The following is a 12601-nucleotide window of genomic DNA, read 5'->3' on the forward strand; positions in this document are numbered from 1 at the left end:
TTCGTGAGACTACTAGTAACTGGTCGGACTGTAGAAAGAAGGTGTCTGAATATCCCAGCTCCTCTTGATCAGCTAAATGCTACAGGGCTAAACCCTTCCTGGAAGGGTTGGATAATATCCCTATGAGAAAGATAAATGCACAGAAAACCTCCATGCACAGGAGCATTAAGGCTGTGACTGATGTGTAAGGGAGGCACAGGAAATAATGACTACTTTTTGATTTCACTTTTGTGGAGGTACCGTAAAACGAGTTTCAATTTCTCTTGAATTATTCATCAAAATCAAATGAAATTTGCTCAACTTGTTGAATAAAGATGTGTCTAAATGTTAGAAAACAGTATTGGAAAATACAAAGCAAAAAGTTATCATTAAATCACAGCAAAATTTTACCCTGCATTTCTTTTTCCTTTCAGTATATAATCAAAATCTATGGTTAGAAAGAAAAAAATCCTTCCTTCACTGTAACTTTATATGTTTGCCATTCGTTATAATAAAAATCAAGCCCCCTTTTTTCATGAGTAAATCAGCCAGTTAGTCAGTATTTGCAGTAAATTTTTATTTCACATTAAACTAACAGTCAATGCATTTTGGGACATAAAAATTTTAGTCTCAAAACATACATGCATCTAAGAAAGTCATCTAGCAATCACACGTGCCGGTGGTGGTATTTGAAATTGGCAGGGAGTATGTATCAAATTCATGCAGCTTAATCATTCCAAGTGTTTATTTGTCCAAGGTATTTTATACATTTATTTTTTAAAAGAAATCAGATCTAGAAATGATAAAAAAATGTTTTAAACTTCTTGGAAACACTAGCACTTCACCTTCAGCGTGAAGAGACTTTCACAGCAGCACAGTGTCAAATGATTTTGATTGACAGGACAAGCATGCGGAGTTCGTTAACTTGCAGGAAAATAACCAGAAGTCTCTGTCAAGACTGCAGCTCTACTTGTTTTTACTTATAACAAAGGAAAAGTAGCACTTGGACTTGAAACTTTGGAACTTGCTGTTCCATAATAATCCTTCTTTTACTCTCTTTTGTGGCAAGATGTATTGCAAACAGACTATAACTGTAGAAGGAGTAGCCCTTTAAAAGAATTTTAGAGAAATTTCAATTTTAGTTACCAAGGCAACATCATTCATCAAAATCAAAAAACAATTAAGATAAATATGTATCTCTGTGTAGTCTACTTGCATGCCACGTTATATTGAAATCAGACCAAACTGTAGGCGACATAGTAGTTTTGAAAGTATATCAAAGAAATTCAATTCTTTTGTAACCATGGCAACACTTCACCAAAATAAAAAAATTGATATACAGAATTATGTATCTCAGTGTAATCTACTTGTGTGCCAAGTTATATTGAAATCAGACCAAAACTGTAGGAGGAGTAACATTTTTTTGAATGTATTTAACAAATATTTCTATTTTTAGAATCCATGGCATCGCCGTTCATCAAAACCAAAAACTGATACACAGAATTATGTATCTTAGTGTAGTCTACTTGTGTGCCAAGTTATATTGAAATCAGACCAAAACTGTAGGAGGAGTACCATTTATAAAGTATTTCACAGAAATTTCTATTTTTAGTAACCAGACAACACCTTTCATTGAAATCAAAAACCGATACACAGAATTATGTATCTTAGTGTAGTCTACTTGTGTGCCAAGTTATATTGAAATCAGACCAAAACTGTAGGAGGAGTACCATTTCTAAAGTATTTCAAAGAAATTTCTATTTTTAGTTAGTGGACAACACCTTTCATTGAAATCAAAAACTGATATAAAGAATTACCTATCTTAGTGTAGTCTGCTTGTGTGCCAAGTTATATTGAAATCAGACCAAAACTGTAGGAGGAGTAGCATTTTGAAAGTATTTCACAGAAATTTCTATTTTTAGTAACCATGACAACACCTTTCATTGAAATCAAAAACCGATATACAGAATTATGTATCTTAGTGTAGTCTACTTGTGTGCCAAGTTACATTGAAATCAGACCAAAACTGTAGGAGGAGTAGCATTTTGAAAGTATTTCACAGAAATTTCTATTTTTAGTAACCATGACAACACCTTTCATTGAAATCAAAAACTGATATTAAGAATTACCTATCTTAGTGTAGTCTGCTTGTGTGCCAAGTTATATTGAAATCAGATCAAAACTGTAGGAGGAGTAGCATTTTGAAAGTATTTCACAGAAATTTCTATTTTTAGTAACCATGACAACACCTTTCATTGAAATCAAAAACCGATATACAGAATTATGTATCTTAGTGTAGTCTACTTGTGTGCCAAGTTACATTGAAATCAGACCAAAACTGTAGGAGGAGTAGCATTTTGAAAGTATTTCACAGAAATTTCTATTTTTAGTAACCATGACAACACCTTTCATTGAAATCAAAAACGATACACAGAATTATCTATGTTAGCGTAGTCTACTTGTGTGCCAAGTTATATTGAAATCAGACCAAAGCTGTATGAGGAGTAGCATTTTGAACAAGAGGCCCATGGGCCACAATGCTCACCTGAGTAACTTTGGTCTTGCTATTTTTCACCTGATCCCCATCCACCCTTGTAGTACTTATTGTGGCCCCACCCTACCCCCAGGGGTCATGATTTAAACAATTTAGAATCTACACTACCCCAGGATGCTTCCACATAAGTTTCAGCTTTTCTGGCCCAGTGGTTCTTGAGAAGAAGACTTTATTACATATTTCGATGTGAAGAAGATTTTTAAAGATTTTTTCTGCATATTTCAATGTAAAACTTGGATTCCCTATTGTGGCCCCGCCCTACCCCCCAGAGGTCATGATTTGAACAATTTAGAATCTACACTATCCCAAGATGCTTCCACGTAAGTTTCAGCTTTTCTGGCCTGGTGGTTCTTGAGAAGATTTTTTAATGACCCCACCCAATTTTTTTATTTTCTTGATTATCTCCCCTTTGAAGGGGACATGGCCCTTCATTTTAACAATTTAAACTCCCATTTACCCAAGGATGCTTTTTACCAAGTTTGGTTAAAATTGGTCCAGTAGTTCTTGAGAAGAAGTTGAAAATGTGAAAAGTTTACAGACGGACGGACAGACAGAAGGACGGACAACAGGTGATCAAAAGAGCTCACTTGAACTTTCAGCTCAGGTGAGCTAAAAATTGTTTACAGACAGACAGACAGCTAGACAGACAGACGGATGGACAACGGACACCTTACTATCGCATAAGCTCTTCTGATCTCTGACCAGTAGAGCTAAAAACTGATGATGACTGCCAAACAAATCAATGTGCTGATGAAGAATGGTTACTTTCACTGCCTGATATATTAATAAAATAAAACTTAGGAATTTTTCTTTAATACAGGTACATGCATTGGGGGGTGGGGGGGGGGGGGGAGGGCTTGACAGAATCTCTCTCTCTGTATACATGACAATTTATACAAAACTATGACAGCATATGACTTTAAATCTATAACAATTAATTTAAATGCCTATTTGTATCATCTTGTCCGAATATAATCATGGGGTAGGGAGTATCTTAAGATAGAAGTCTGCTCAATATTTTATCATCAAAATAAAATGTCACCAAAATTTTATGTATAATATTTAATAAATTACTGCATGAAAATTTTATAATACATGTGTATATATGCAAAACACCCACACACCTTTGTAAAATATTTTTAACTGGATTTTTTTTATTATTTTACACAGAGTAGTCTTTGTATGGAGATACATGATCCCATCAGTCGGTCATCTCTTTCCCTTCTAAAAGCTACAACATTTGTAATGGTTTCATAGTCCAGATAAGAATAAACATTTATTTTACAGAATAATTTTCTCTATTTTAACAACAGAGTTTGGTATCAGTTATAATGTTTTACAGCTATAAATCGTCTGTGATTGAAAAGCTTAATTTAAATATAATACATGTGCATAATATATGCAGAAAATATTGTAAGAAACATAATTAACATGCATACTTAATCTGCATGTATCATCTTAATTAGGACAAGAGGCCCATGGGCCACAACGCTCACCTGAGTAACTTTGGCCCTGCTGTTCTTCAACAGATTTTCCCCTCGTAATACGTACTGTGGCCCAACCCTACCCCCAGGGGGTCATGATTTGAACAATTTAAATGTTACATTACCCCAGGATACTTCCTTGCAAGATTATTAAAGATTTTTCCTATATATTTCAATGTAAAACTTTGATTCTCCATTGAGGCCCCACTCTACCCCCAGGGGTTATGATTTGAACAATTTAGAATCTACACTACCCCAGGATGCTTCCATGTAAGTTTCAGCTTTTCTGGCCCAGTGGTTCTTGAGAAGATTTTTAAAGTTTTTTCCGATATATTTCAATGTAAAACTTTGATTCCCCATTGCACCCTTACAGAAAAAAAACAATAGAAACTTATGTGTTTTATACTTCATTTATAAGCCATTTATAAGTCACCTATAAGTTTTGAAATTTACTTATAAGTGTACTATAAGTCAAAGTAAGTATAAGTGAGGAACAGATTTTGTTAATACTTCACTTATAAGTGAAGATTAGCCAAATATCAGTGAATATTTCACTTATACTTCACTTATAAGTGAAGATCAGTATGGTATTAGCCAGAATAAGTGTGGACTTAGAATTTTTACACTATACTAGACTTCTCTTGAGTTGCATTGTGGGTATTCAAGCTAACCAATCAGAAACTTTGTCTCTAAAGAGATAAACAACAAGAATTTGAAACTAAGTTAGTCTCTGTGAAAGGATGTTGTTGGAGATTTCAAATTTATTTTGAGTATGCCTTTACATCAGGTTCAACAAGTAGGTTCTATTCACATTATCTTTTTATTTTAACTTCCTTTGCCTGAAATTTTGAATCAATTGACTCAGTTGCTTTCAGATTTCATAAATTTGAAGAAACCTCAAGGTCATTAAATCTTAATTGATTTCTTTTTGTCAAACATTTTTGTTTGTGAACTGAAATAATATATAAAGTTTGCATCATCAAAGAATGTCATATGAGGAATTTTTTTTTCTTCATAAAATGTTAACTTAATTATTTTATCTCAGGTGAAGATGCATATGTATATATGTAAAAAAAACTTTGAACATCATGCAACCCCTGCAAGATTTGAAGCTCTGTTCTAAATTAAGATCTTAGAGGCAGTGCTGTACTTCACTTATAAGTGACTCATACTTGATAAAGTATAAAGGGCTAATACTTGACTTATAAGTCACTTATAAGTGACTATACTTGCATAAAGCAAAAGTGGCTAATACTTGGCTTATAAGTCAAGCACCTCATTTGCATATAAAATCCTAATGAGTCACTAATCAGTCACTTATAAGTTAAATGTATCAGTGAAGTATAAGTCCAGTATAAACAACTTATAAGTAAAAGAATAAACCACTTATAAGTCACTTATCAGAAATTTCTGTAAGGTGTGGCTCCACCCTACCCCTGGGGGTCGTGATATGAACAATTTAGAATCTACACTTCCCCAGGATGCTTCCATGTTTTAGCTTTTCTGGCCCAGTGGTTCTTGAGAAGAAGATTTTTTAATGACCCCACATTATTTTTGTCTTTTCTTGATTATCTCCCCTTGTAAGGGGGCTTGGCCCTTCATTTTAACAATTTAAACTTCCCTTCATCCAAGGATACTTTGTACCAACTTTAGTCAAAACTGGTTCAGTGGTTCTTGAGGAGAAGTTTAAAATGTGAAAAGTTTACAGACGGACGGACAGACAGACAGAGAGAAGGATGACGGACAACAGGTGATCAGAAAAGCTCACTTCAGCTTTCAGCTCAGGTGAGCTAACAATGTGGGAACCTTGATTTACTTATTTAATATTCATTTATTCATCAGTGCTCCAAGTCACACTTACTATCAGGTTGCTAAATGGCGACCCAAATTTTTTTTGGTTGCCATTTCAGAATTTCTGGTCATCATCAACAGATATTTCACTTGCCATGGTGAAAACATTTTGTGAATAACACGTTAAGTATTTAATAAAAGCAAAGAACAAACACTCATATATGTACATGTATAATGTCTTTTTTAAATCAAAGATTACTTAATTATTATTGTGACTAAACAATTTGCTAGGCTGAAGGAACCACTTAAATATTGTTATTACATAGAACCACCCACATGGTTGTACACAGCATTAGAACACAAGAGATTTTATCCTAGAATTAAAGTTTAATCCAATGAAATTGGTTTGACTGATGTGTGCATCAGGTGGAAACTTCGAGATAGGACTTTGCCAGCTGTTTCTCTTATTTACTTTATTACATGTACTATTTTCATGTACCTAACCTATTAAACAGTTGCTGTTAATATCGCCAAAACATGATGATATGTAAGCAATATTGACCAAATGTTCCATTAACAAGGTTGGGTTTTCAAAGGTATTTGGCAGCCGTTCTATGCAGCATGCTGTCATAACAATACTTAATCTGTCTTTGCAATGCTTACCAAAGTTTTAGGAATGTCTTCAAAAATTGTCTTGATAGAGAATCTTGGAAAAAGTAATCTCAATCCCAATCATAAAAATGGACAATCACTGGCCCAAATTTTCTCAGTCACAAACATAGGTAATCAGAGATTACAGAGCCCACCTCAAGGAATGTTGTCTTTAAGTAAGGCAAAGTCCCACACTAAACTTAGATCTAGGAGTGTGCATCCCTAGATGCAACATTTATGCAATTTTGGTCTGATAGGGCTTGCAGTTACTTGGGAATAGACTTATCTGAAAACTTAAAACTTGTCACTCATCCAGAAAATGCAAGTCAAATCCAGCATCCGAAGCAAGTTTTGAGATTGTTCGTCCCTTGATGCATCATCCATGCAAGTTTAGTTCAGATAGCCTTATAGTTACTTGAAAATGAGATCTGCTCCAAAAACTTTAACCTGGTTACTCATCCGGAAAATGTCGGTCAGATCCAGCATCCGAAGCAAGTCCAGTAGTGTGAATCCTTAGATGTATCATCCATGCAAGTTTGGTCAATATTGGGTTTATAGTTACTTGGAAATGACATCTGCTCCAAAAACTTTAACCTGGTCACTCATCCGGAAAATGTAAGTCAAATCCAGCATCCGAAGCAAGTCCAGTAGTGTGCATCCTTAGATGTATCATCCATGCAACTTTGGTCAATATAGGGCTTATAGTTACTTGGAAATGAGACCTGCTCCAAAAACTTTAACCTGGTTACTCATCCGGAAAATGTAGGTCAGATCCAGCATCCGAAGCAAGTCCAGTATTGTACATCCTTAGATGTATCATCCATGCAAGTTTGGTCAATATAGGGTTTATAGTTACTTGGAAATGACATCAGCTCCAAAAACTTTAACTTGGTCACTCATCCATAAAATATAGGTCAGATTCAGCATCCGAATTAAAGTCCGGTAGTGTGCATCCTTAGATGTATCATCCATGCCAGTTTGGTCGATATAGGGCTTACAGTTACTTGGAAATGAGACCTGCTCCAAAAACTTTAACCTGCTCCAAAAACATTAACCTGGTCATTCTTTAGCTGAAATTGCAGCATCTGAAACCTTGACTGGTACAATAAAACACACTAGAAGCATCCTCCATGCATCTCTGACTAATATAGGCCATAGAACTACTTGAAAAGAAAACTGCTCCAAAAACCTTAACCTGGGACGCTGACGCCGACACCGACTTCGTTGAGGTGAGCTAAAAATGCGAGTTGGTTTTGATTTCTAGTCGTAAAATTAATTTTAGTCCCAACTTGGAGCACTGTTCATTCATACATGCATTATTTATTCATTTGTTCTGAAAGTGTTAAATTTTAACATGGTATGGTAATATCCGCACTCCAAAATTTATTTATTTAGGAGATGTATTTATGTTTTTTTCCTTTGTTTTTTTTGTGTACCTGACAAAAGAATAAAACAGAATACATAAAATTTAAGGAAAAGATCAGCGACATTCCAAATATATCATTCATCTTGCTTTCACCATTCGTTCACCGTTCACTCATGTTTGCACACCGTTTCTGTTCTGCGTTTGCTAACTGTTCATCAAATTTTCTTCAGAATTCACACACCGTTCACTCTGCATTCGCTCACTGTTTGCTCTGCATTCATTCAGCCTTTTCTCGCCATTTATTCATTGTTCAAGTGGGAAAGTAGAACGTTTCAGGGACCGTAGCTGATTTTCCTCTTATATTTTTTGCAGTAGTTCAATCAAATTTTGGAGTGTCCTTAAGATGTGCAATATGTTTTAGGAATTTTCATTTCCACCTTGGGATGACTGGGGATAAAAAAAAAAGTTTTTCAAAAAAACATGGTTTTCTGAACTCCTCTTGAATTTTTTCCGGTAACCAACTGTTTTGGAAAATGATTGGTGGTGTCCTGTTGATGTGTAACTAAAGTTTCAAAGTTTTCGTTTTCACCCTGGGGGCAAATGGAGGATGCTCTAGAGTAAAACACCCTTGGCTTTATGACCCTGGAATTCTATATCTATTTTATTACATTGAGACTGTCCTCCAAGAAATCACTCTTGGGTGTATGAACCTGGCTTTTTATATACAGATTTTTTATGTTACTGCTGTCAAAAAGATATCTTTGGTAAATCATAGTTCCTTATTCTCAATTGTATACAACAGTTATAAAGGTTCTTGATGAAATATTAATGTTTTAAAATTAACAGATCATTGAATACCTGATATTTTCATATTGACAGTGTTGACTGGACTGACAGAATTCCATGATATGTTAAAACCATTTTTCTCTGGAAGTTGGTCTACATACACAATTGGACGACTGAGGGCTGAAAATATTCATACAACATACATAACTCAGAATACTGACTCTGCATGCACAAATACAAATTTTTAATCATATATGATACTGACTCTGCATGCACAAATACAAATCTTTAATCATATACAGGTGACTCTCAATCTTTCGAAGTTCAAGGGACCGCAAGAAAAGTTCGAGAGATTGAGCAGTTCGAGAGATAGAAAGTGAATAAAATCCGGAATTTTCAGTTCCGGTCATCATTGTTCTACTACCGGTATTATAAATACCAGAAGTATATGCTGATAATGTCATTGCACGTTTTCATTCGTATTTTAGAGGTAATTCACTCGATTTCAACAACAATGATCGTATTTTGAATAAATAAAATGATCTTTTTAAGTTTTAGTATTTATTTGTTCCCATTTCATAATTACATGAAACCTGAATAGCGATCGTTGGTGTGGCTACCCCCGGGCTTTATTAGGTCCTTCACCACATTTCTCATATTAAAAAGGTATTCAGTTCTTGAGATAGGATTTCTTATGCAATGTTTGTCATACTGGGATTATGTAGACTCTAATAAAATTTCATAATCTATGGAAAATTATTGACACGTCTCTTAAATTATTTTCTAAAAATTATCGTCTCGCTGTCAAGTCGAAATAAAGCAATGTGAAGCAATCCGTTTATAATTTACCAATTACACATGTATAGCCAATTAATTATATCAACACTCGGATATGCTCACAGGTATAGTGTCATCTATGTAAACACCCAATTAACACCTCCATGCCAGCCCCAGGCGTTCACTGTTATCCAGGTAAGTCCAAGCTGCATTAATTTTATGCTTGATTGGTGTGTACACACGTGCAATCGAAACTTCGAGAGATAGACAGTAAAAACCAATGAAATGTGTGTAACGGGACCCAGGTCTTGGTTCGAGAGATAGAGAACTTCGAGATCGAAGGGGGGGGGGGGAGGTCAGACTCCTCCCCCCTTGGATTTGTAGAATTATTAAATGTTTACGTGTATATTGAAGCAAATAAAAATGCAAATATGGATATAAAGCTTTGATTGTTTATTTGATTGCTTATTCTTTAATATGTGTACAGAAGATTCTTTTTATATAGAATATTTATCACACTGTAATAATGATTTTATGAGTTTGTACAAGCCAGACGTCATTACTTTTTCATTTCACATGCTGAATACTATCATGTAGTAAATACCCCCCAAAAAAATTCAAAAAAAAAAAGGGGGATCGTCCGTTATTTGAACCCGGCACCTTTCACAAGTGAGAGTCATACCCCTAGACCACTGAAGCACTTGATTATAGAGCAAATTAAATGCAAACATTAGGTCACATATAATGTTTATATTCATGTTCAATATTGTCAAAATTTTACACAATACATGGTGTCTAATTTAGCCTTTACTAAACAGTTCTAATAGATGTAATAAGAATATAAAGTCTGCCAACAACCTGTATTATATGTAATAACTCTCCACATGCCCCTGTGCTAAAAATAGTGCCAAGCGACTTTTAATACAATAATAATAATAAAAAAATGGGGTGGGACACTTTGAGAGGGGCAAGACAGGCCCTAGGGAGTTATGGTATAAAATTTCATTGCAAAAGCTCAAAAGCTTCTTGAGATATCGCCCGGAAATGAAAGTGTTACACACAGATGGAATGTATGAATTTATGACCTTGAACTTTGAACTTTTGACCTCAAAATCAATAGGGGTCTTCCTTAGGCCACAGGGAGTTAATATGTAAAATTTCATTGCAAAAGCTCAATGAATTCGTGAGATATCGCGCGGAAACGAAAGTGTTAAAACAGACAGAATTTATGACCTTGACCTTTGACCTCAAAATCAATAGGGTCTTTTTTTTTGGCCATAGGGAATTGCCATACAAAATTTCATTGCAAAAGCTCAAAGGGTTCTCGAGATATCACGTGGAAATGAAAGTGTTACAGACAAACAGAAATACAGACAGACGGATGGACAGACACACCCAAATTAATATCCCCCACTTTCAGTGAAAGCGGGGGACAAAAAACGCATTATACATTTACAAAACTTGTGTGGAAGTAGGAAATTTGTACAAGATTAGGCTTGTACTTAAAATATTAAAAATGTATGAAAAATTCAATGTTTTTCCTATAGCAAGTGAGAGCTTTTTACCTGTATGACCTTTGTTGAACCCACCCGTGGAATAAATTATTTAAAATACCGGTAGTCATGTGAGTTCTACCCAAGTAAACATTCCTCAAAGGTGCTCACTGTAAAAGATAGCCACGTTTTGTATCATTATATCAAATCATGTCGCATAGAGAAGTTTGTATGTATTTGGTTTTATAATCACGGGAGGGTTAGGAGAGTTTAGTGTCTTCAAAATTGTCCATCATACATAAAAACATCAAACATTTTTCACATTCATGCAAGACAATGGTACCAGTATTGAAAACTACCTAAATACACTTTTTTTCATTTTAAAATTTAAAGGAACTAATGTTAATACTTACTGTATTATTTCAAATGCAAGCGTGCAAATTTCTTAGTTTGATCACTATGGCTACGGGCATCTATAAAACTTCATTCATTTTTTTTTCTCAGGTAAAATAGCGCAAGAAGTAACATTCGGAAAACGTGCCCATCAGTGATCACCGTCAGATTGTTCAAGTGTCCAATTTAAATATCTCCTCCCCTTGATTTAAATAAACGAAAATCAAAATAGGTTCGGTACGACTTTTTCGGATTTTGGGTATCTATAGACATTTAAAAATCTTCATTTGTTTCACATCCATGCTGATTTAGGTGATGTTTTTAATTAGAAATATCTACTTGTGTTTAACTATTACCAAAAAAGAACAATTTGGTAATATATTCTGAAGTAAAATGGCATTGAAAAAGGGCCCATTAAGCATTGCTTAAGTGCACTTGTCTTTTATGGTTGATACAATGACCTTTTTAGTGAATGCTTGACTGACTTCTTCATACAAATTGTTAGGCCATTATTTACACACTGCATTGCCTCAACACTTCCTGAGGATGCTTCATTATAGATATGACCAAACATGGCTTTGCTGTTCTTCTAAAGATATTTAAAGATTATTCCTACAATGTATGTATTCCTATGTTAAACTTTGATAGCCAATTGTGACCCTTCCCTACCCCTGAGGATCATGTTTTGAACAAACTTGCATCTACACTACCTGAGAGTGTTTCCATTTAAGTTTCATCTTTCCTGGCCAAGTGGTTCTTGAGAAGATGTTACAACTCATTATTATCTCCATTTGGAAAGAGGAGTGGCCTTTCATTTGAACTAACTTGAACCCCCTCTTCCCAAGGATATTTTGCGGCAAGTTTGATTGAAATCAGTCCAATGCTTCTTGAGAAGAAGTCAAAATGTGAAAGTTTACAAACAGATAGATGAACAGAGAGACAGCAATCATCTGATTTTTCAAACTATATGTTTTCTTACTTTCAGAATATTTGGATTGTATGCAAAATCTCTGGCCATTCTATGGTAAATCAACCTAGGCTATATGAACCTGGAATTTTAGATCAGTTTAATTATCCTTAGGCTGTCCTATAGGAAAGTACCCTTGGCTAAAATCTCACTCGGTTTAACCATTTTTATCATTTATTATGAGACTGCCATTAAAAGGATATTAAACAATAATGAAAATTATTTGAAAATTGCTTACACCTATTGACTTGATCATAAATAAGGTGTAAAAATTTGGTGACCTACAATAGTTCAAGCATTTTATAAAAAGTGCATGTTTTTTGAGGGTAACAGTTGAAATTGACACCCCAAAGAAAACCA

The 12601-nt window shown here is 34.7% G+C and overlaps 1 protein-coding gene across 2 annotated transcripts in view; it reads right to left on the reverse strand.

The window, feature by feature from the left end:
* The window catches only part of LOC133195808 (neuroglian-like), a 594903-nt gene that overhangs the window by 88974 nt on the left and 493328 nt on the right, over positions 1-12601 (reverse strand). For both annotated transcript variants that reach the window (XM_061331757.1, XM_061331758.1), the window contains exon 20: positions 8684-8791. In XM_061331757.1, the coding sequence (XP_061187741.1) occupies positions 8684-8791 (108 nt within the window). The remainder of the gene's footprint in view (positions 1-8683; positions 8792-12601) is intronic.

This window comes from Saccostrea echinata, unplaced genomic scaffold (assembly GCF_033153115.1).
Source record: "Saccostrea echinata isolate AGI-Se365-2 ecotype Australia unplaced genomic scaffold, CSIRO_AGI_Sech_v1 ptg000029l, whole genome shotgun sequence".
NCBI classification, from domain to species: Eukaryota; Metazoa; Mollusca; class Bivalvia; order Ostreida; family Ostreidae; genus Saccostrea; species Saccostrea echinata.